The 26,319-nt window shown below is 44.5% G+C and overlaps 1 protein-coding gene across 1 annotated transcript in view; it reads right to left on the minus strand.

Moving 5' to 3' along the window:
• Positions 1-26,319, minus strand: part of MOV10L1 (Mov10 like RNA helicase 1) — a 371,844-nt gene that overhangs the window by 337,102 nt on the left and 8,423 nt on the right. Inside the window, exon 2 of the mRNA XM_075345097.1 lies at positions 5,205-5,389. Within this exon, the coding sequence (XP_075201212.1) occupies positions 5,205-5,389 (185 nt within the window). The remainder of the gene's footprint in view (positions 1-5,204; positions 5,390-26,319) is intronic.

Below are 26,319 nucleotides of genomic sequence, written 5' to 3' on the forward strand. Positions count from 1 at the left end.
TAATGAGGGAATGTGTTTGAGTTTTTTATTTCTAATAAAGGATTTTTCATGTGTGTGTGTTTATTTACTGTAATTTACAGATTAATCATGGAGGGTGTCTCATAGACGCCTGACATGATTAATCTAGGATTTAGTGGCAGCTATGGGCTGCCATTAACTCCTTATTACCCCGATTTGCCAACGCACCAGGGCAAATCGGGAAGAGCCGGGTACAGTCCCAGAACTGTCGCATATAATGTATGCGGCAATTCTGGGCGGCTGCTGACTGATATTGTTAGGCTGGGGGGCTCCCCATAACGTGGGGCTCCCCATCCTGAGAATACCAGCCTTCAGCCGTATGGCTTTATCTGGCTGGTATTAAAATTGGGAGGGACCGCACGCCATTTTTTTAAATTATTTATTTATTTATTTCACTGCACAGTATAGACCCGCCCACCGGCTGCTGTGATTGGGTGCAGTGAGACACCTGTCACTCAGCGTGGGGGCGTGTCTCACTGCAACCAATCATAGGCGCCTGTGGGCGGGGAAAGCAGGGAATACGAGATTGTTTAATGAGCGGCCGACTTTTTCAAAATAGTAAAAGCCGCCGCAGCAGTGAGAAAGCCGTGCAGCGCCGCGCCGGAGATCGGGGAACAGTGAGTATGAGAGAGGAGGGGAAAATGACCGACAGACTGTGAGAGAGGGACAGAGATAGTGACGGACCGACAGAGAGAGAATAGAGATCGAGAGGGAGAGACCGACTGACAGAGAATAGTGATTGACAGACATTGGGAGACATCGCTCGTTTCCAGTGTTTTAGGAAACATGCGAGAAATGTATTTAGAAAATCGGATGTCACTAGGATGGTGTGAGTGCCGTCCCGTGACATCCGATTTTTTACACGCTCCCATAGACTTGCATTGGAGAAACTCGCAAAAAAGCAGCATGCTGCGATTTTTTTCTCAGTCCGATTTGGACTGAGAAAAAAATCGCAGATGAGAGCTGAATCATTCACTAACATGTGTCCGATTCCAATGCGAGATTTTCTCGCATTGCTCTACTGCGAGAAACTCGCAAGTGAGAAGCAGCCCTAACTGTTACCTCAGTCAGAGCTTCTTTTCCTTTAGTAAGCTGTTGATCATCAAGCAGTATATGATGACTTGGGTCCACATAAACAGCTGCCAGAAGAATTTTATTTTCCAATAGCTGTGTCTCTCTCTCCATTTCATTGAAGCAGAAATGCCATCTGCGATTAAACCTCCTCTTTGGGACAGGCAAAATAGCAAGTTCTTCCACTCCCTTATGAAAATGCCAGGAGTTAAATCCTCAGCTTGTAATTTTTTAGTCACGGTAAATGGGTGATTAAGCAATTCCTTCAATTCAGCCACCTGTGTCCATTGACCTTCATTTAAGGCTACTTGAGGGTTCACAATATCTATAAGAAATTATTTTAGTTCAAGCAACCGCTCAGTTATTAAATAAGTGCTGCCTCACCGAGTGGCTTGATCAACAATTGCCCCTTTCCCAGCACGTCTCTTCAAGATGGAATCAATTTTAGGGGTTCTGGCGGCAATAACCAACTTTCTCACTTTTCCAATCAGATTTCCAGCATGTCCGCCCAGTTTCACACATCCGGCTTTTCGCCGGTTTGGCGGATGTGGCGCACGCTAGTACAGTACGATACAGTACAGTGGCAGCGCCACAACTTCCGGGTCACATGCTCTGGTCACATGAAAGCATGTGACCGTCGTTTGTCGCGCTGCCACTGTACTGTATACGCTGTACTGGAGTGCGCCGCATCCGCCAAACCGGCGAAAAGACGGATGTGTGAAACCGGGGTCCCTCTTGCAGACTCTCTCTTATTGCTAGCTGCAGCGTGTGCACAACACAGCGCATGTGATGAATATGAAAGTGTTTTGAAGCAGCTTCAACAAGATCATCTAATTCTAAAGTATCATTTTGCTGTTCTTCTGTTGTAATATCTGTTTGTTCCTCAGTTACATGAACAGCACTGTTGCTTTCCATCTCGAACATACTGAATCCTAAATTTTCTTCTAGCTGTTGTTCATTCATCAGTTTAATTGTACTTATCATGTTTGAAGCATTGTTCGTTACAATAGCAAGAACCTGTTCTTTTTTGCGTTCCTAATCTTGAAGAACTTTTTCCACTAAGGCCTGGAGAAACTGGCTGGTGTGATGAGCTTTACTATCTTTTACTGCCAGTGTCTTACTAACAATTTCTTTCTTGTCACAAACATATCGAACATTGATGGTAAAATAATTCAGTGAAATGCAGTGACTCCGGGCATCCCAGCAAAGGCAATGGGTTTCAAGATAGGAAATTCAGACACAGCGTTTTGTGAGGATCCTCACAAAGAATGAGCATGACTGTTTGTGTTGTGTTTTTCTAATCTGCTTTTGCTATTGAAAGCATTATTTATGAGCTCAAAAACCTTTCAGGTGATGCGGTTTTTTAAAAAGCTGATCTGCTTTTGCAGCTGAAAAACGTATCCTCAAAAAATGCAGCAAAAACGCTGTGTGTGAATGTAGCCTTAGATCAGGAATAGAACAGACATTTATAGGACATTTCATAAGTTTCCCAAATTCCTATGAAAAAATTTTCATCAAACTCTGCATTGCACTACTGTCCCCAATTTATTATATATTTTAGGAGTCGGTGCATTTTATACCGACTCCACCAAAATGAGCTCCGACTCCACAGCCCTGCTTACCAGTACTTTAAGGGAGTTGTCCGATATAAACTCCAAACATTTATTTAAGCTAATCTGTGCTGTATGGTCATATAAATTACCCCTACATTACGTTTTTTTGTTTTCTAACTTTTGTTCCTCTTGAATTATCACTTTATTCTCTGCAGTTCTTTGTTTACATGCAGCTCAACCTAATATGACATTTTCCTGTGCCAAACCTCACAGTCAGAGCTGGCACCGCCCGGCCTCAGTGTCCAGCCCCGCCCTCTGCACACTCATTGGCTGTCAGTCAGCACTGACCTCTCATCACTCCAGCAAAGCTGGACACATCACTATATTATATGTGCGATGGATGTGATGTGAGGTGATTGTGCTGCACAGATGAGATATCACTGCTCTGTATTTCCTATCATTGGTAGTACAGAGCAGTGATCCTTACATCCACCGCACATATAATATAGTAATGTGCCCATCCCTGTCCCCATACTATAGTAATGTGCCCATCCATGTCTGTCCCCATACTATCGTAATGTCCCTTTTTCTTGTGCCCATCCTGTAGTATGTCCCCTTGGGCTCCTTTTCTTGTATCGGTGCGCTGTCCTGTAGAATTGCGCCCTAGTCTGACATTCTTCACACACAAAAACAAACAAAACACAAATACTCCCCACCTCTTCTCGTTCCCTCGGTGCCCTGGGTCCTCTGCCTCTTGCGGCCGCAGCCCCCTCCTTGCTGTTCGCTGCTGGTGCAGGGGCCGTTCAGTCAGTGGTTTATATCAGATGCAGATTCCAGGGCACTCTGCAGAGCCGAGCTCTGTATACGCTACTGCAATGACCCGCTGCTGGCTGACAGCTGATCATAGCTGTATACAGCGCGCCCATCTGCAAAGCGCCCGGGAATCAGTCATCTGATATACAGCACTGACTGGCTGCAGCACAGCCAGCATTCAGCAAGGGGGCCACTGCCTGCGCGCCGCCAGCAGCATCAGGGCCTGCATGCAGCGTATAGGAAGTGAGACCCCTACACTATGGAATGTGTGGGAGGGTGCAGTGTGGGGGGGGGCGGGGACTCCGGCACCATGTACCCGCCCAGCAGGGCAGCTACATTATGTCGGCTGGGATGCCCGTCGCCAAGGCAGCATAAGCGCATGCCCAGTCGTCGTGACATCACATGAAGCTGCAAAATCACGGCAGGAGCGGTCACATGACCGCTCTGAGCTGGGGGAGAGGGGCTGACAGCAGGGCAGGTAGGTAGTCACTATCTACTTACCTGCCCCAATGTAGCCCAATAGTCTAATGACAAAAAAAGTCAAAATAAGCCGGATAACCCCTTAAAATTTAAATTTGTTGACTTTTTGCCTGGAAGAAGCATGTGTGATCAAAAAAAAAAAAATGTTGGAGTCACATTAAGCAAAAGAAGACTGTTGTAGCTGATGAACACATGCCAGTTGACTAATATGTGCAGTAAGTATACCTCCATCTTCTAAGTATAATCTATTTGGCATTAATCCTATTTAAATGTCATACATTCCCTGTTTGCACACATTTGCACAGAGTCGTCCTGTATTCTGTGGTTTGCATTATATGCACCTGCTCGTATGTGCTTCATTCTTTTAGGAGGTGCTAGTCAGTTTAATTCTTTGCAATATTACAAAAGGGATCCATCAATTATGACATATCTCAGATTTTCGTCTGACAGCTTATTTCCACAATTACGATTTGCCATGAACAACCTGGGTCAATCTTCTGAATCTTGAAATATCAGGTCCTAGCTTATTGAACCATACATTAAAGGGAACCTATCACCAGTTTTTTCACTATGAAACCAAAAGCATCACCTTCTACAGCTCCTGGGCTACATTCTATGAAGGTGTACCTTGTGCCCTGACTCCCCTTCCAGACCCCAAAAATAACTTTATAAAACCTGACCGTTACATATGCTAATGACCTGTGGGGCTCAGATGGCAGTGCTCATTTTCGTCTCCGGTCGCTCCTTGTGGCCTTCTTCGCCATCATCCTTTCATGATTGACGTGATGACGCCACCGTCATCATGCACGCTGCTCGGCCAAATCTCGCGTCTGTGCAGACATTTCCCCAGCTCATACAGGCGAGTTCGCCCTCGCGTGAGCCGGTGCAGTGTTTGCGCATGAGCGAGATTATGGTCTGGTATGAGGATGACGCAGGGGACGTCATGCAAATTGCCGATGAGCACGCCCATCTGAGCCCCAAAGGTCATTAGCATACCTAACAGTCAGATTTTATAAAGTTAAATTCGGGGTCTGCAAGGAGAGTCAGGGCACAAGGTGCACCTTCATAGAATGCAGCCCAGGAGCTGCAGAAGGTGACACTTTTGGTCTCATAGTAAAAAAAATGGTGACAGGTTCCCTTTAACTTCAAGAAAACTTGTTTTTGGGGTTGGTAGGTTAGGTACATCTGACTAGTCAACCCTTTACAGATGCTCTATTGGTACTTGTACAAAGTGTGTTACTTCTGGATATACTGGCAATTATAAATTACCTTTATTGCTCTCCATCCTCCAGATGTCTTGTCCTCTTGATAGGAAACATATACTTTATCCTCAACACTTAAAGGCTCTCGACCAATTACGACATCAGGTGTGAAATAGATCTGGTCATTTATCATTCCATAATCGTTACAAAAGCGAGTAATCACTCCTTCCACATCCATTACAGTCTCATAGTCTGCAGGAAAATGCATAAAATATTTTAGTGGCAACATTAGCTATGCAAAACTAATTAACATGGAAAATTCCATAACTTCTCTCGATTTGGTCCCTGTTAACCGTGATATTTACTAGTTTAGCCAACTAAAGTACATAGCTGTCTGGAATGATCATAGATCGGCTGGGATTAGCGATGGATTCCTTCATGCTCAGCTCACTAAAGGCTCAAAGGGAATCTGTTGATAGTTTTTTCCTACTTCATCTGAGAGCAGCATAAAGTAGGGGCAGAGACTGATTCCAGCAATAGTTTATCTTCTGGAGATTTACCAGGTTACTGAGTGCTGAGCCCTGTATAACCCCGCCCACATCACTGATTAGCAGCCTACTGTATACACTGCATAGGATTAACTAGAACAAATCCCTCATAAAACGTATTTTTAGATATGCATTCAAATATGAAAACATACACAAATTAAAGATGTGAACAAATCAATAAAAAAAAAAATAGTTTAAAAATGGTATAAGAATATTAGTGATAAGGTTTGAGGATTATACATAAAAGAAGAGTAAGGGTAAGACCCAATTATTATATGGGATGCCTATAACTGTCCCTGAAAATGACCCTAGGGAAGATCCCTGCCTGACCGTGGAGGTTGGCACCCTAAAACCAACGACAAAGCCGCTCAATGTAGGCTGGCTCAAGTAAATACTTATATGTCCCAAGTTCCCCAATACACTCACACCAATACAAACCCACACCAATAAACAAAAGGTAAGATAAGGTAAGATCAAGAGCAAAAAAAAAAATCGTGACACATGGGCATAGATACTAATACCAAGATACAGCAGGCAGCACTATCCCAAACACAATGGTTAGCCAGATATCAAGTGCCAATTGAGATTAATGCAAAAGTCTATACATAGTTTGTTTCTTAGGTCGCCACAAAATGGAGAATACAACCAAGCAAGGAAGATTAAAGGGGAAGATGATACTTCCCATTTGCTGATGCATTATGGCATGGCCCCGACAAGTTTCCCTTTCCTGTAAAGGTTCATCAGGAGGGCAGGAGACACATGGCAAGATGCCCAAGTATCATTAGAAGAGTGCTGCTAAATCCAATATGGAGGGGTCAATTTAAATAGATAATGTTGGTCCACATCAAATGATAGAGGTAAAGCCTATAGTGTGTATCCTCTAAGTAGCATGTCCCCTAGATACTAAGTGTGCATGTCCAAACTGGATAAACACTATAGTACCGAGTACATGTGACAAATAGTCAGCTATTATGCTGTGCAACATGGGCTCGGCCAGTGATAGCCAATTAAGGGGTGACACGCTCCCAACAGTGACATGAGTCCTATAATGTAGTGGATGTCTGTGTACTAGTGCCACGTCTCCACAGGGTCTTGTGACTGCAGGGGGGGATGCGTGTCATGCGACCAAGTCATGTGGAAGGCGCGTCACGGATCATGAGCCCAGCCTCCCTAAGGGTACATTCCCACAATCAGGAAGACACTGCGTTCTAGACGGAGTGTCATTCCTCTTTCGGAGATGTCAATGTTCTCCACAGGAGAACGCAGCGTCCATGATCAGGAATCTGGTTTTAAAGCCGTAATCTCGTATCTCTTGATGGCAAAATTGCCTTTTCAGAGGTAAAGTTTTCGCAATGATTATTTTTTAATTGGTACACTCCATCCAATCGTGCATGAAAGCCATCCTGGGGCCCTAATATAAAACTGTCATTTAAGGGATTGTTCACACATTGTCTACTTACTGCCAGTTTTCTTTGCAGAATCTGCAGCATATTAGAGTATGAGCTAAAAGAATGATATTTTACCACACTTATGTGCACACAATGTATTTGCTGTGCTTTTGTCACGTTTTTTTCTGCCCGGTAACTTCTCAAAAGTAATGTCCTAGTAACAGCAAAGTAAATGAGATTCCTAATGTTTCATGTACACTTTTGCTTAAAGAGGTCGTCCACTACTTTTACATTGATGATTTTTGAGATTTTTGGCAAAAAAAATTGCAATTTCTTGAGCTACCCCGCCACGTCACAGCAAATCTCTTTGGAGCAGTCCTACTCTAAAATATTTTTATATAAAATGAGCCATACGGCCTCACATATAAAAAGTAGAACTGTTCTTAGCAGCACTTACTTGGTCTATTTCAATCCCGTACCCATGACTGAATCATGGCTGTGGGAGGGACAGGACCAGGCAAATGCTGCATGAAGTAAATAGCTAGGACAGGGCTTGATGGCTCAAGAAATTGCAATTTTTTGCCAAAAATCTCAAATTATAATAATAAGTAGAGTTTGGAATTTTTAGTGCAGTAGTTAACACTAGAACTACTGAGGTAGTCATTTTGACTACTTTGCACCATGTATTTCTATATAGGTGTCACGAGTCCAGTAGTTCTAGTGTTAATGCTGGCTATCTTGTTTTTTTTGTTATGTTCTGGGGCTGCTTTGCTGCATCTGGCACAGGGTGTCTTGAATCTGTGCAGGGTACAATGAAATCTAAAGACTATTAAGGGATTCTAGAGAGAAATGTGCTGCCCAGTGTCAGAAATCTCGGTCTCTGCCATAGGTCTTGCAACAAGATAATGACCCAAAACACAGATGAAAACTCCCAAGAATGGCTAAGAGGAAAACATTGGACTATTCTGAAGTGGCCTTCTATGAGCCCTGACCTAAATCCTATTGAGCATCTTTAGAAAGAGCTGAAACATGGCGTCTGGAAAAGGCAACCTTCAAACACAAGACAACAACTGGAGCAGTTTGTTCTTGAGGAGTGGCCAAAATACCTGTCGAGAAGGGCAGAAGTCTCATTGACAGTTACAGGAATTGTTTGATTGCAGTGATTGCCTCAATAGGTTGTGCAACAAGATATTAAAGGTAAGGTATCACGGTTTTTTATTTTTGTATTAAAAATAGTGATTATGAAATCAAGTATTTTTAATACAAAATGAAAATCGCTGCTTATATAGTTTTTATTTAATTCTAATTTTACTGCAGGCACTAGGGGCTGCCATGGACTTGCTGTGTGTGTAACGACAGTTACTCACTCCTTTATGGCAGCCCCTGTGCATAGAGAACAGAGGTCGGGATCCGACCCCATCAGTAACGTTACAGTGGGTGTCTGCTGCGACCTGGACGCGCCCCCTGGGCTGTCCAGATCACAGCAGAGGGAGATCAGTGCAATCATTGTGGAGCTCACAGCGTATGCTGTTTGCTCCACTATACCCCTGTCAACCGCAGGGATGTGTGAGTACGGGCCGCCTCCCCTCCCCCCGTTACTGTCTCCAATGACACCCCCTCCCTCCGCTCTACCCAGCCCCCGCTACTGCTACCACCGCCGCCCCTCCCCCCCGCCATTACTGTCTCTAATGACACCCCCTCCCTCCTCTCTACCCAGCCCCCGCTGCTGCTGTGTGTTTGTGTGCCACTGCATGTGAGTACCGCCGCTGCTACCATCTCTAAAAACACCCCCTGCTCAACCCTTCCCTCCCTTCCGCCTGCCACCTGTGTGTGGACCGGTGATACTGTCTGCAGGGTTGTGTATCTAATCCTATCCTGTGTGATACTGTCTGCAGGGCTGTGTATCTAATCCTCCTGTGTGAAACTGCTGAACCGTGTATCTAATCCTATCCTGTGTGATACTGTCTGCTGAGCCTTGTATCTAATCCTCTACTGTGTGATACTGTCTGCAGGGCTGTGTATCTAATTTTATCCTGTGTGATACTGTCTGCTGAGCTGTGTATCTAATCCTATCCTGTGTGATACTCCTGCTGTCCTTGGTGACACTTTTGACATTTCTGGTCACCAACAAAATGGCTCTGCACTATGTCCCTACATGTCATTCTCTGTTATCTGTTGGGAACACTCAGATTAGGGAGGGGGGAGGTGTGCCATCACACACAGGAGAGCAGACTCCGCCCACTTTATTGCAGCTGTAATGTGAGCGCTTTCTACAGTGGGATTCCTGTAGGATTTCAGAAGCAGCTCCCCCTAGTGTTTAACAGTGGAAAATATCAAACTTTTTAATTTTTTTTATATTTTTCTCAATTTAAAAACAAATAATATTTAAACAAAACATTAAAACATTATTACTTTACATTTTTTCAGTTATTGAATTTTTTTTTTTTTTTTTGACGACACCTTCCCTTTAACCCCTTAACGACCCTTGATGTCCTGGGTACGTCATGGTGACATGGTGCTAAACGACCCATGATGTACCCAGTACGTCATGGCGAAATCGCGGTCCCGGAGCCCCGGTGAGTTCAATCGGTGCACACAAACCTTAGATTCGGGGAGGAGGGGACCTCTGCCTGACCTCAGGAGGGGTGGTGCCTCCTCCCCGGACCTACGGAGGCTGTGATTGGCTGATGAACGCCGCTCAGCCAATCACAGCCACTGTAATGTTTCAGCCATTGAAAATAGCTGAAACATTGAATTCCAGCCCTGATCAGAGCAGCTGTAGCTCTGATCATTGGCTGGAGCTGGGTGATCGGTCTTCACCCGCCCCCAGCTCTGATTGGAGAGATCGGCCTTGTGACCGATCTCTCCAATCACCGTGGATCTGGGGCCGGAGACCACTCCCCTCAGCTTTACTCCGTCCGTGGAAGCCGAGGGGAGCGATCTCTGCAAGTGCCCTGGTAAGTCTCTGACCCCCCCAATCGGCCACCTCTACCCCCGATCCCTCGATCCGCTGCCACCGCCGCCGATCTCCTGTAGCCGCCTCCATCTGCCACCGCTCTCCCCCATCAGCCGCTGCACCCCTCCGTGAGCTGCTGCGCGCTCTCTCCTATGCTCATCTGCTGCCCCCTCCACCATCTCCCACCCCCCCGATCTGCTGCCCTCTCCCCCATCTCACCTTCCCGATCTGCTCCCCGCCCTCCGTGAGCTGCTGCGCGCTCTCTCCCATGCTCATCTGCTGCCCCCTCTACCATCTCCCACTCCCCCCCGATCTGCTGCCCCCTTCCCCATCTCACCTTCCCGATCTGCTGTCCCCTCTCCCATCTCACCTTCCCGATCTGCTGCCCCCTCCCCCATCTCACATTCTCGATCTGCTGCCCCCTCCCCCATCTCACCTTCCCGATCTGCTTCCCCCTCCCCCATCTCACCTTCCCGATCTGCTGCCCCCTCCCGCATCTCACCTTCCCGATCTGCTGCCCCCTCCCCATCTCACCTTCCTGATCTGCTGCCCTCCCCACCAGCTCTCACCCTGATCTGCTGCCCGCCCTCTCCCATCCTCCGCCGCTCCTCCATCCGCCGCACACTCTCCCATCCTCCGCCGCGCACTCTCCCATCCTCCGCCGCGCACTCTCCCATCCTCCGCCGCGCACTCTCCCATCCTCCGCCGCGCACTCTCCCATCCTCCATCCAGCTTTTTTCCATCCCACCTAGTCCCCCCCCCCCCTTTTTGCAGCACATCCGTGCGTGCGTCCTGATTTTTTTTTTCCTGTAAATTAAGTAACAAATACAAATAAACTTAGTTTAGGGCCAGTAAAATTATACTGTAGTAATCGTCAACTCCAGTATTTTTTACTGAATATTGTAAGGGTCAGCCCAGTGCCACACATGAAAGCGATTCACGAGTCTCACATCTCATCATCCGGCACGGTCGCTCTCTTCCAGACAGGAGTGTGCAGCTGTGCCGGATAATGCGATGCGAGATTCGTGCATCGCTCTCACATATGGCACTTGCCTAAAGGCCGCTTTACACGCTACGACATCGCTAATGAGATGTCGTTGGGGTCACGGATATGTGACGCACATCCGGCCGCATTAGCGATGTCGTTGCGTGTGAAACTTATTAGCGATTTTGAATCATTGCAAAAACGTTCAAAATCGCTCATCGGTGACATGCCCCCCTAATCTCGATTATCGTTGCTGCTGCAGTAACGATGTTGTTCCTCGTTCCTGCGGCAGCACACATCGCTACGTGTGACACCGCAGGAACAAGGAACCTCCACTTACTTACCAGCGTCCCGCCAGCAATGCGGAAGGAAGGAGGTGGGCGGGATGTTCGTCCCGCTCATCTCCGCCCCTCCGCTTTGATTGGGTGGCCGCTTAGTGATGTCGATGTGACGCCGAACAAACCGCCCCCTTAGAAAGGAGGCGGTACACCGGTCACAGCGACGTCGCTATGCAGGTAAGTAGTGTGACGGGTCCGCGCGATTTTGTACACGACGGGAAGCGATATGCCTGTGTCGCACAAACTATGGGGGCGGGCACGCACGCTAGCGATATCGGTACCGATATCGCAGCGTGTAAAGCTGCCTTTAGTGTCAGTTGCAGGCGCTCATATTTTTTTTTTTTTTTTACTGACATCCGTATTTTTTATTTCGCCAAACTATTTTTTTTGTATTGGGGGGGGGGTGTCTAGTTTCCAAAACGGGGTCACATGTGGGGGAGCTCCATTGTTTAGGCACCTCAGGGGGTCTCCAAATGCAACATAGCATCCGCTAATAATTCCAACCAATTTTGCTGTGAAATGGCGCTCCTTCTCTTCTGAGCCCCGCTGTGCGCCCAAACAATTGATTTCCACCACATGAGGTATCTGCGCATTCAGGAGAAATTGCACAATACGTTTTATGGTGCATTTTTTCCTGATACCCTTGTGAAAAAAAAGCTACCTGTTTGAAAAAACAATTTTGTGGTAAAAATTAAATATTTTCACAGGTGAACATTACAAACGTTTGTGAAGCCTCCAGGAGTTCAAAGTGCTCACTAAACAGCTAGATAAATTCCATGAGGGGTCTAGTTTCCAAAATGGGGTCATTTGTGGGGGAGCTCCATTGTTTAGGCCCCTCAGGGGGGTCTCCAAACGCAACATGGCGTCCACTAATAATTCCAACCAATTTTGCTCTGAAATGGCGCTCCTTCTCTTCTGAGCCCCGCCGTGCGCCCAAACAATTGATTTCCACCACATATGAGGTATCTGCGTACTCAGAAGAAAATGGACAATACATTTTATGGTGCATTTTTTCCTGATACCTTGTGAAAAAAAAGCTACATAGTTGAAGCAACAGTTTTGTGGTAAAAAAATGTTTTTTTCTTTTCACGGCTCAACGTTATAAACTTCTGTGAAACCCCCAGGGGTTCAAAGTGCACATCAAACATCTAGAAAAATTATTTGAGGGCTCTAGTTTCCAAAATGGGGTCACTTGTGGAGGAGCTCCATTGTTTAGGCACCTCAGGGGGTCTTCAAACCTGACATGGTGTCCGCTAATGAGTGCAGCTAATTTTGCACTCAAAAATTCAAATGGCGCTCCTTGCCTTCAGAGCAATGCCATGTTCCCAAACATTTGATTTCCACCACATATGAGGTATCTGCGTACTCAGGAGAAAATGCACAATACATTTTATGGTGCATTTTTCCTGATACCCTTGTGAAAATGCTAAATTTTATGGCTAAAGTAACATTTTTGTGTAAAAAAGCAAAATTTTCATTTTTTCCTCCTACATTGCTTTGGTTGCTGTGAAGCTCCTAAAGGGTTAATAAACTTCTTGGATGTGGTTTTGAGCAGAGTGAGGGGTGCAGATTTTTGAATGGGGTCACTTTTGGGTATTTTCTGTCGCCTAGGTTTCTCAAATCCCTCCAAATGTGATGTGGTACCTAAAAAAATTTCTTTTTTTAAATTTTGTTGGAAAAATGAGAAATTGCTGATGAATTTTGAACCCTTCTAACTTCCTAACGGAAACAAATTTTGTAAATTGCGCTGCTGTAAAGCAGACAAGTTGGAAATGTTATTTAGTAACTATTTTGTGTGACATCTCTCAGATTTATGGGCATAAAATTTCAAATTTTGAAAATTGCGAAATTTTCGCCAAATTTCCGAAATTTTCACAAATAAACACAAAATATATCTGCCTAATTTTACTACTGACATGAAGTACAATATGTCACGAAAAAACAATGTCAGAATCGCCAGGATCCGTTGAAGCGTTCCAGAGTTATAACCTGTCAAAGTGACACTGGTAAAAATTGCAAAAAATAGCTGGGTCTTTAAGGTGAAAAAAGGCTGGGGGCTGAAGGGGTTAAGGTAAGGGTACCATCACTTCTGTCCAGGCCTATTTCATGAGTTTTATTTTTAAAAAACATTCTGTGGAAGCTGAAAATTCTGTGACCATTAAACAAGGGGTACCAACAATTTTGACCATGCTTACATAACGTGCACAAACCCTAATATATTGCTGAAAATTTCAGAGCAGAAAATGTACCAAATGCAACTGAAAATTCATGGGTTTAAGCCCCTCAATTACAATGAAATTTGAAATTTGCAACAAAATTCACATGCAAGACGTGGATATTGATGCACATAAGCTGCAGCACAATCACATGTGAACGTACTCTACGGGTATGTGCGCACTCTGCAGAAATTTGTTTATAGCAAAAAGCGTGTAGGTTTTTGGTTAGTTTTTTTAGTGAATTCAATGGCTGAAGGGGCTAAAAAAAAAAAAACACAGGAAAAAACAGACCCACAATTGACCCCCAAAAACTGAAAGGAAAAAAGAAGAAACTTATGCACAGCACTTCTAATTTGTCATACACTTTTTCTGGGATAAGGATAGACCCTGCTCGCACAGGGCCTAAGGCTATATGCGCACGCTGCTGTTTTTGTCACGTTTTTTGTTGCAGTTTTGATGTCAGAAAGTTCTCACTTTTGACTTCCCAGCAAAGTCTATGAGAATTCAGATTTGCTGTGCACACGTTGCAATTTTTTTGTTTCCAGTAACAAATAATGTCACAAATGTCTGACAAAAAAAAGCTGCAGCATGTTTTATGTTCTTGCGTTTTTGGCTTGCTTCTATTGAAAAACCGTATCAAAAATGCATAAAAAACGCACCATCATTACAAGCGGAGTTTTTTACATTTCTGGGACAAGGTGCAGTTTTGATGTCTTAAAGGGAAGGTATCGCGTTTTTTTATTTTTGTATTAAAAATAGTAATTATGAAATCAAGTATTACTAATACAAAATGAAAATCGCAGCTTATTTAGTTTTTATTTAATTCTTATTTTACTGGAGGCACTGGGGGCTGCCATGCTGGATTTGCTGTGTGTGTAACGACCGTAACTAATTCCTTTATGGCAGCCCCTGTGCATAGAGAACAGTAGTCGGAATCCGACCCCATGCAGTATGTCACGTGATAGGGGCGTGTTCAAAATACTATCACGTGACAAAAGGGACGTCATCCCTGGAAGCAGCCCATACAGTCTAGCACTACCCTGAGCACAGTGTGACCGCTGGTGAGGTTTGCTCGCTCACGAGATTATGGGCGGGTACTTGCTGATAACAATCACAGCCCCGCCCATAATCACTTGCCTGCGCACACATCAGCAGCGGTCACACTGCTCAGTCCCGTGAGACTGGCACTGGGCATGCGCGGGGATGGCTGGAGCAGTGGGCGGTGCACCAGCTATGGCAAGGAGCGATGGGGGGCGGCATACAGGACCAGGAGGCAGAATAACGGACGCCAGAGAGCCCGCCCCCGTGTCACATTTACAGTATCTGAATACAAAAAGGTACCACTTTATAAACTCTTTATTTTGGTCTCACATGGGGCACAATAATAACAGGGACCTTTCTAGAATGCAGCCCAGGAGCTGCAGAGGGGGAATCTTTTAGGTTTTGGGCGAAATTTCTGCTGACAGGTTCCCTTTAAACAAAACATTAAAACATTATTACTTTACATTTTTTCAGTTATTGAAATTTTTTTTTTTTTTGACGATACCTTCCCTTTAAAGGTGCAGTTTTGTTGTGACAGCCTGCACATGTAGCCTTAACCCTTTAGTGACGGAGCTAATTTTCACCTTAATGACCAGACCAAATTTTGCAATTCTGACCAGTGTCACTTCATGAGGTTATAACTCTGGAACGCTTCAACGGATCCCGGTGATTCTGAGATTGTTTTTTCGTCACATATTGGACTTCATGTTAGTACCAAATTTAGGACAATATTTTTTGTGTTTATTTATGAAAAAAATGGAATATTGGCAAAAATTTTGAAAATTTAGCAATTTTCAACTTTTGAATTTTTATACCATTAAACCAGAGATTTCTGTGACACAAAATAGTTAATAAATAACATTTCCCACATGTCTACTTTACATCAGCACAATTGTGGAAACAAAATTTTTTTTTGTTAGGAAGTTAGAGGGGTTCAAAGTTCATCAGCGATTTCTCCTTTTTACATCAAAATTTACAAAACCAGTTTTTTAGGGACCACATCACATTTGAAGTGACTTCAATAGGCCTAGATGACAGAAAATACCCAAAAGTGACACCATTCTAAAAACTGCACCCCCCAAAGTACTCAAAACCACATTCAAGAAGTTTATTAACCCTTCAGGTGCTTCACATGAACAAAAGCAATGTGGAATGAAAAAAAGCAAAAATTAAATTTTACCTAAAAATGTTGCTCTAAACCAAATTTATTCACTTTTAGAAGAAATAACACAACAAAATGGACCTCAAAACTTGTTCCCCACTTTCTTATGAGCGCGCCGATACCCCACATGTGGTCAGAAACCTCTGTTTGGACAAATGGGAGGGCTCGGAACAGAAGGAGCAATATTTGAATTTTGGAAAGCAAATTTGGCTGAAATAGATTGCGGGCACCATGTTGCATTCACAGGTCCGCTAAGGTACCTAAACAGAAGAAACCCCTCACAAGTGACACCATTTTGGAAACTAGACCCCTCAAGGCTTCTATCTAGGGGTATAGTGAGCATTTTAGATCCACAGGTACTTCACAGATTTTGATAACGTTACGTTGTCATATTGAAAATTTTAATAATTTTCTCAAAAATGTTGCTTTAGCATCAATTTTCTCACTTTTTCAAGAGGTAATTCCAAAAATTTGACCTCAAGGTTTGTTAACCACTTTTTTATGAGCGCGGTGATACCTCACATGTGGTCTGAAACCTTTGTACGGACAAATGGGAGGGCTTGGAACGAAAGGAGCAATATTTGAATTTTAGAAAGGAAATTTGGCTGAAAAAGATTGCGGGCACCATGTCGCATTTGGAGGTCCCCTAAGGTACCTAAACAGCAGAAACCCCGCACAAGTGACCCCATTTTGGAAACTAGGCCCCTCAAGGAATTTATCTAGATGTTTGGTGAGTACCCTGAACCCTCAGGTGCTTCACAGAATTTTATAACGTTGAGCCATGAAAAAAAAAAATAAAATTTTACCACAAAATTGTTATTTCAACCAGGTAGCTTTTTTTTTTACAAGAGTAAAAGGAAAAAATTCAGCATAACATTTATTGTGCAATTTCTCCTGAGTTTGGCGATACCTTATATGTGGTGGAAATCAACTGTTTGGGCGCATGGCAGGGCTCGGAAGGGAAGGAGTGCCATTTGACTGCAAAATTGGCTGGAATCAATAGCGGACGCCAGGTTGCATTTGGAGAGCCCCTGAGGTGCCTAAACAGTGGCGGTCCCCCACAAGTGACTTCATTCTGGAAACAAGACACCTCAAGGCTTTTATCAAGGTGTATAGTGAGCAGTTTGAATCCACGAGTACTTCACAGAATTTGATAAGCTTAGGTTGCCATATTGAAAATTTTCATTTTTTTCACAAAACTGTTGCTTTAGCATCAAATTTCTCACTTTTTCAAGAGACAACAACAAACCATGGACCCCACAGGTTGTTATCCAATGTCTTATGAGCACAGGGATACCCCACATGTGGCCAAAAACCTCTGTTTGGATAAATGGGAGGGCTTGGAATGGAGGGAGCACCATTTGAATTCTGGAAAAGTTGAAATAAATTGCGCGCACCATGTCACATTAGCAGGGCCCCTTGGGTACCTATACATCAGAAAACCCCCACAAGTGACCCCATTTTGGAAACTGGATTTTATTCAGGAGTATAGTAAGCATTTTGAATCCACAGGTACTTCACAAAAATGTTGCTGTAGCAACAAATGTCTCACTGTTAGGCTCTGTGGCCATGATCCAGCGACACGGCATCTAGTACACAGTGTCAGCCTCCTGCAGAGATGTGAGTGTTGTCCACGGGAGAACGCAGCTGCCCAAGCCCACGATTTGGGTTCAGGCCGCTGTGGAGCTCTATGCTACCTGCAGAGAACACTCATCTCCGCAGCATAAATTGACATGCTGAGGCTCGGGAAGCTGCGCCACAGGTCGGTTTATGCTGCGGAGAAAAGAAGCACACTGGGCAAGCACATTGGGCATGGGATTTCTAAAAATCCTTCCACTGTGCTTCTACTGCACAACGCAGCATTATGGACACAGGGAAAACACTCTGCGCCCAAAACGCTGCAAACCCTGATTGTGGGCACACAGCGTAAAATGCTACAATGGATGAATGGATAGATGTCAAACAAATATAACGTCCCATTCCCCTGCATATTCTAAGCTGGCGCCCTTTAGTGCCTTTCATGTGGCACTAAAGGGTGCCTAGCCTTGTATTTAGCCCCCCCAAAAAATTAATAATTAAAATAAACGACGTGGGGTCCCCCCTATTTTTGATAGCCAGCTAGGGTAAAGCAGACAGCTGTAGCCTGCAAACCACAGCTGACAGCTTCACCTTGGCTGGTGATCAATTTGGAGGGCTCCCCAGGCGTTTTTTAAAAAAAAAAAAAAACGTGGGGTCCCCCCCAAATTAGATCACCAGCCAAGGTGAAGCGGACAGCTGGGGTCTGGTATTCTCAGGGTGGGAAGAGCCATGGTTATTGGACTCTTCCCAGCCTAAAAATAGCAGGCCGCAGCCGCCCCAGAAGTGGCGCATCCATTAGATGCGCCAATCCTGGCGCTTCGCCCCAGCTCATCCCGCGCCCTGGTGCGGTGGCAGACGGGGTAATATATGGGGTTGATACCAGCTGTAATGTCACCTGGCATCAAGCCCTGGGGTTAGTGATGTCACGGCATCTGAACAGATACCCGACATCACTAACCCAGTAAGTAATAGAAAAAAAAAAGACAAAAAAAAAATTTATTTGAAAAAACACTCCCCGAAACATTCCTCTTTTACCAATTTATTGAAAATAAAGAAATTCCGGTCGCTGTAATCCATTTTGGAGGTCCCGCGCCGACTCTGGATCTTCTAGAATATGGGGGGCACGTTCAGGGAACGTATCCCCCATTTTCTGGAAGAGCAAGCTCTCCATGAGCAGTGTGGGTGCAGTAATCTGAGAATACTGCACTCACACTGCCCCGGTCCAACCTAGGGCAGAGTGACCTGCAGTAACCTCATTCCAGAATATGAGGGGCACGCTCACAGAACGTACCCCCCATTTTCTGGAACAGCAGCCTCTCCATGTGAGGAGTGTGGCTGCAGATCACTGCACTCACCCTCCCCCGGTCCACAGTGGAGCCTGTGCATCAGCGACGTCAGCAGGATCCCTGCTTGCAGGGATCCAGCTGACAGCCGCTGTCTGCGCATGCGCCGCCAGCATTGAAGAAGGAGGCGGCGATCGCGGGCCCGGAGCGGCAGACAGGTAACGTATAACGGGGGCTTGGGGGGGGGGGGTGACCTAGTGGGACCTGGGGACACCTTTCTGCCGCATGTGACGTGTCACATGCGGCAGAAAGAGCAGAATGAAGGCGGCCGCGCGCTGTGCGCCGCCATCTTCCACGCTCCGGAGGGGGGAGGGGGGTGGTGGCTCTGGAGAACCGGAGGGGGCTCCGGTGACCAGAGGGCTCCGGTGGACCGGAGGAGGGGTCAGGGGGAGGACATTTCCCTCCGATCTGAAATGTTTGATCATTTCAGATCGGAGGGAAATGACTGCAGAGCCGGCGCCGGCGGCAGTTTTCTGTGCGCTTCGGCGCCATTTTGGATGTCCGGTGGGGGTAGGGGTGGGGGTGGGGGGACTCTCCGGTACCGGGGGCTTTGGGGGCACTAGGGGGTTAGATTTCTTTCTCATCTGACATGTTTGATCATGTCAGATGAAAAAGAAATCAGTTTTACTGGCCATTTCTTTTTTTTTCATGTGTTCGTCGGTATACGGTGTATACCGGCGATCACATGGTCGGGGTCCAAAAAAAACACCCCGATTCATAATCTGGGGGGTCTCAGCTACCCCCGGTAGCTGAAACCCCCGAGATTTTCGGTCGCTGGGGGGCGCTACAGGGTTTTTTCGGGCCGCCGCTTTAAAGCGGCGGAACAGAATAAGTACCCTGTTTTGCCGCCGCTTTAAGTCGTACGGCCGTCGTTATGAGGTTAAGGTGAACTAACGCACTACAGATTTTGTTGCGGACTTTTCCAACTGAAAATCAGTAGTGTCCTGAAGGATACATTCTCATGGGACATTTCCATGGTAGCATTTTCCTGCAGATGTTGGTGGAAATACTGTAAGGCCATGTGCCCACAGGAGACAGTTACTACGGACTTTTCTGCAGGTATTTTCGCAGGTTCACACAGCAACTCCCTGGAATCCACAGCTATCCATTGCTGAGGTATTTCTGCAGAATTGTTGCGGGAAACTTGCGGAAACAGTGCGGATTTCGTGCGGAATTCTCGCCCTGTATCTCCACAGTGGAAAGGCAGGAATTCCGCATGAATAATTGTCACGCAGTTACGTGTCGCTGCGGGACATCCGCAGCATTTTCCGCAGCCGCAAATACCGCAGCATTGATACAGCACTCCCCAAATCCCATAGGATAACATGGGGAGTGTCTGTACTTGCGTAACCCGCGGATTTATCTGGAAAATCTAGAAAATCCGCATGTTTTCCGCAGCAAATTCCGCAGTAACTTTCTCTCGTGGGCACAGGGCCTAATACAGATTGAAGTTCTGGTAAATTCACTCTGCAGATTTTCACTGCAACAAATGGATGAGATGTTTACAGAATACAGCACCACAATGATTGTACGGCAAATTTCACACTTCCGACAAATACGGACCGTGCTCACATCGCTATACCTGGATTGACAAGCAATCCTCTCTCTGATAGTCTAATGCGGTCGTCACAAGGTACGATCTATCGTGCGATCGCACGAGCGATCCTACCCACCCCCGTCGTTTGTGCGTCACGGGCAAATTGCTGCCCGTGTCGCACAAAGTCGTTAAACCGCCGTCACACGCACTTACCTGCTGAGCGACCTCGCTGTGGGCGGCGAACATCCTCTTCCTGAAGGGGGAGGGACGTTCAGCGTCACAGCGATGTCACACGGCCGCCGGCCAATAGAAGTGGAGGGGCGGAGATGAGCGGGATGTAAACATTCCACCCACCTCCTTCCTTCCACATAGTCGGCGGGTGCCGCGGGACACAGGTAAGCTGTGTTCATAGTTCCCGGGGTGTCACACGGAACGATGTGTGCTGCCCAGGGTACGATTAACAACCAGCGCAAAGAAAAATAAACGATTTTTTAAAAATAAGCGACGTCTACACGACTCCCGATTTGTAACAGATTTGCGAACGTTCAGCGTCGCTCGGAGGTGTCACACGAAACGACGTCGCAAGCCATGTCGGATGTGCGTCACGAAAACTGGGACCCGACAACATATCGCACGATAGATCGACTCGTGTGACGCCCGCATTAGGCTATGTGCGTATGTTGCGTTTTTTTCACGTTTTAAACTGCACTGTATTAATGACATGCTTTTGCTTCCCCAGCAAAGTCTATGATAAATCAGAAATTAAATGCACACATTGAAGTTTTTTTGTCAATGTTTTATTTAGCAAAATCTTTGACAAAAAAAAGCAGCATGTCAATTCTTTTTGCGACTTGGTCACGTTTTGTCACCCATACAACTCAATGAGAGGATAAAAAAAATACATGGCAAAACGCATGGTAACAAAATGGGTTGCATTTTGTATGCGATGTACCTGCGTTCTTGTCACAAAAAACACTGGTCAGCCACTTTGTTCCAGGATAAAAAAACATTGCAGGAGTGAAAACCTCTCTCTTTTTTTCCTTCATACTCACCGATCACCGGCGTGGCTGTCACACTGCTCCCGCAGCCTCTCATTCTTCTTCCTGACCCGCTTATTAGCCACATTCACTGCACCCGCTCATTAGGCTCATACATATTCACTGCTTCCCCTGTCTGTGATTGGTTGCTGTCACACGCGCCCTCACACTCTGAGTGACAGCTGTCAGACTGCAACCAACCACAGCCGCCGGTGGTCAGGTCAGTAAAATAAATAATTTCTAAAAATACAACGTGCGGTCACCCCAATTTTGATACCCAGTCAAGATAAAGCCTCACAGCTGAGGGATGGTATTCTCAGGCTGGGGAGACCCACATTTTTGGGAGCCCCCCAGCCTAAAAATATCAGCCAGCAGCACCCGGAATTGCCGCTTACATTAGATGCGACAGACCCGGGACTTTACCTGGCTCGTCCCGATTACCCTAGTGCAGTGGCAGCCCATAGCTGCCACTAAACCCTAGGTTAGTGATGTCAGGCATCTATGAGACACCGCACATTACTAATTCGGAAATGAAAGTAAATAAACACAAACAGCCAAAAAATCCTTTATTTGAAATAAAATAGAAAGCCCCCTCTTTCACCACTTTATTAACCCCCAAACACTCCTCCAGGTCCAAAGTAATCCACAAGAGGTCCCATAGCGATGCAGCTCTGCTACATCTCTGTCCTGTCACAGCGAGCGTCATAGAACATGACTGGCAGCTATGAGCGCAGACAGACCCACGCGATCAGAATGAACTTGGGTGAACCCCTGAAGTCACAGCTACGGGTCCCGCAGTACGGCATGTGTCGCAGCAGTGATGTCCCGGGCTCACCGCTGTGATGTCACTCAGGTAAGTCCTCTGATGGCGGCTCACTTCAGTTGCGGTCTGATTTGTGGTAACAGGTGGAGGACTCACCTGTGACCACAAATCACCTGAGTGACAGCACCGGTGATCCCGCGGTTCACTTCAGTCACTCGGCTGATTTGCTGTCACAGGTGGAGGACTCCCACTGTGGCTGCAGCTAAGCTGAGTGATGTCACCGCTGATAGCTCGACTCACTTCAGTTGCTGCGTGGAGCTAACAGCAAACAGTCTTGTTCTATAGCGCTCGCTGTGAGCGTCAAAAGTAGCAGTGCTGAAAGTGTCGTGGGAAATTCTGTGGATTACGTCGGTCCTGGAGGGATGTTTAGGGAGTTAATAAAGTGGTGAAAGTGGGTGCTTTTTTGTCTTTTATTTCAAATACAGGATTATTTTGGGAGTTTGTGTTTGTTTACTTTCACTTACATATTAGTAATGGGTGGTGTCTCATAGACCTCTGCCATCACTAAGCTAGGGCTTAGTAGCAGCTGTGGGCTGTTATTACCTCCTTATTACCCGCTTGCCACCGCACCAGGGCAACGGGAAGAGCTGGGCTTCTTCTAGGGTGGCTGTGGGCTGCTATTGTTAGGCTGGAAAGGGGCAAATAACGATGGCCCTTCTCACCCTAATTATATTAGCCCCCAGTTGTCTGCTGTACCATGGCTGGTTTTAGAAAAATGGGGGCGAGCCCATGTCATTTAAAAAAAAAAAATCAAAAAATCAAACAAATAATAAAAAAAAGTGTGGGATCCCCTCTATTTTTCAGAATCAGCCAAATAAAAGAAAAAGAGGGTGCGCTCCTGTGTAAAATCTAATGATAACTTATTACGTGTGCAGTGTGATGGTCACACTCACCTGATCCTGTTGTACGTCAGGTACAACACTGGGGAGACAGCCGAAGGGAGGTCCACGGTGTACCGCTATGGCATCAGCGGGGATCTCGTCCTTTCCAGCCCGCAGTATTTCCAGCTCAGGCTGCCGCTCACACGATCGATATCCCACATGGAGAGCACAGCCGTCAGACCAGCACTGAGCTGCAGCTCCTCCTCTGTGGTGGACGGACCCGTAGAAAAGATGCCGGTGACTCACCGGCCCTTCAGAGGCTTGATGTGATTCAGACAGAGTCTTGGAATAGCTGCAGCAGCCCCGTGCACTCCAAGAAGGAGAAGGAGAATGGATTTGGGGATAATGAAAAAACCACGGTGTTGGCTGCGCTGCTATTAAAGTTCATAAAGATGATGGTATTGTTCCAAAAAAAACTTTTTTTATTGCAAGATTATAAGCCACAACGCGTTTCGGGGTTAAATGTTCCCCCTTCCTCAGGTAGCAACAATCATATGAAGTGGTATGCCTTATATATACATGAATATGTAGGTCCCCACACCCCTTGATTAATTCAACATATGGATCATAATGATCAATCAGCAGGGTTTTCAGGGACCTCGCCTCACAAAAATCAATTGTACATATTCACATTTGACAGCGATATTCAAGAAACCACAAATATATTTTGTCTCAAGTATATTGTGATACCCTCATCATTAAAAAAATCTTTTGAAATATATTTAGAAATTAATAAACATGAATAAAAAACTCATCAAGGAAATTACTTTAAAAACAAGAAAATATGAAATTTAGATTTTGAGATTTAAAATTTAAAAATAGAGGGTGAAATTGCATTAAATTAAATATAAATAAAAGAAAAAAATAAAAAAAAAAAAAAAAACCCTTCCAAAAAAATTTTTTCTTTTCTTTTTTTTCCCTTTCTCTTTTCTTTTTTTCCTTTCTTTTTTCCCTTTCTTTTTAAAAAAAAAACAAACAAAAATATATGTAACTATACGGTTCCAATACAGGGCTAAAATATTCATTGTTAAAAGTGAGAGTGATAGCTCTAAAAATACATGAATGGATCGCTAACTAAAACAGATCATAATCCATAATTTATAGTGTTTGACATATGAAAAATACATTTGCTGAAAAATAACTGCCTATATAGTAATTAAACCATATTTTAACCTCAATTTTATTTTATTTATGGTGCTAATAAAAATTATGCTCTATTTGATCTGCTCAGTCATTATATTGAGGCCTTCTGGATTCAAAGTGGCTAATTTAAATATCCAGAAGGATTCGCGTTCCACCAACCTCCAATACCTAGCTGTAACATCAGCCATAACCTGCTCAATAATCACCATTTTGACATTGTCTCTGTCTTTATCATGTTCCAATAAAAAATGCCTGGAGAGACTGTGGGTTACTATACCATGGCGAATATTGTATCTATGACCGTTTAGTCTATTGTGTACCATTTGCGTTGTGCGAGAGAGGAGAGGAATTCTTAATAAAGCAACATCTCTGTTGCACCAGCTCCTATGTCATTTATCTATTAGAATGTCCGTGCGGCCTACAATATGTAGGCCGCACAACGCGGTATTGGAGGTTGGTGGAACGCGAATCCTTCTGGATATTTAAATTAGCCACTTTGAATCCAGAAGGCCTCAATATAATGACTGAGCAGATCAAATAGAGCATAATTTTTATTAGCACCATAAATAAAATAAAATTGAGGTTAAAATATGGTTTAATTACTATATAGGCAGTTATTTTTCAGCAAATGTATTTTTCATATGTCAAACACTATAAATTATGGATTATGATCTGTTTTAGTTAGCGATCCATTCATGTATTTTTAGAGCTATCACTCTCACTTTTAACAATGAATATTTTAGCCCTGTATTGGAACCGTATAGTTACATATATTTTTGTTTGTTTTTTTTTTAAAAAGAAAGGGAAAAAAGAAAGGAAAAAAAGAAAAGAGAAAGGGAAAAAAAAGAAAAGAAAAAATTTTTTTGGAAGGGGTTTTTTTTTTTTTTTTTTATTTTTTTATTTTTTTCTTTTATTTATATTTAATTTAATGCAATTTCACCCTCTATTTTTAAATTTTAAATCTCAAAATCTAAATTTCATATTTTCTTGTTTTTAAAGTAATTTCCTTGATGAGTTTTTTATTCATGTTTATTAATTTCTAAATATATTTCAAAAGATTTTTTTAATGATGAGGGTATCACAATATACTTGAGACAAAATATATTTGTGGTTTCTTGAATATCGCTGTCAAATGTGAATATGTACAATTGATTTTTGTGAGGCGAGGTCCCTGAAAACCCTGCTGATTGATCATTATGATCCATATGTTGAATTAATCAAGGGGTGTGGGGACCTACATATTCATGTATATATAAGGCATACCACTTCATATGATTGTTGCTACCTGAGGAAGGGGGAACATTTAACCCCGAAACGCGTTGTGGCTTATAATCTTGCAATAAAAAAAGGTTTTTTTGGAACAATACCATCATCTTTATGAACTTTAATAGCAGCGCAGCCAACACCGTGGTTTTTTCATTATCCCCAAATCAGAATCAGCCAAGATACAGCAGACATCTGAGGGTTGCAACCTGGAGCTGCAGCTATTCCTGTGCTGAATATGAAAAACCGGGTTGGACACCACGTCATTTATTTTACGTCAATTTTAATTTTTTTTTTTTTAAAAAAACAGCTGGTCAAGCTAGCTATCCCTCTATCTATTCTTTTTTATTATATATTCTATGTTCTTTCTATCTATTCTATATGTTCTTTCTATCTACCTATGTCTATTCTTTCTATCCAATTTTCTGTCTATCTATTCTAGCTATCTATCAAATATCCTATCATATTTATTTTCTCCTTTAAAAAACACATTAACAAGAATGTGGTAAAAACACATACGTTTTTACCTGGTTTTTTTCAAACACATTGTGTACAGTTGTCAAAGTCTGCCAGAGGCTGCAGTTTTGTTGTCAAATCTAAACCGCAGCGTGCGGACATACCCTTATGGGTGAGTCTAGGTGGTAAATGCCAGGAGAATGGTACCTGCCTTGTGGGAACAGTTTGTGGAAGGTCGTATTCTTTTGGATGACTGGGCCCCAGTGCAAAAAACAAGATTCATAAAGGCATGGTTGGGTATACTTGACGAATCTACACACAGCCCTGACCTGAACGCAGTTAAACACCTTTGGTTACAGTGCTGGACATTACATTGATGCAATTTGCTCAGCCGCACAGGGACCCAAGAGGTAAGGAGGCCCTTGCCACCTCCAAGGAGGCTTACGTCCCAGACACGTAATCGGGTGCATTATGAAGAACTGCTGGG

Source organism: Anomaloglossus baeobatrachus, chromosome 4 (genome assembly GCF_048569485.1).
Source record: "Anomaloglossus baeobatrachus isolate aAnoBae1 chromosome 4, aAnoBae1.hap1, whole genome shotgun sequence".
Taxonomy (NCBI): Eukaryota; Metazoa; Chordata; class Amphibia; order Anura; family Aromobatidae; genus Anomaloglossus; species Anomaloglossus baeobatrachus.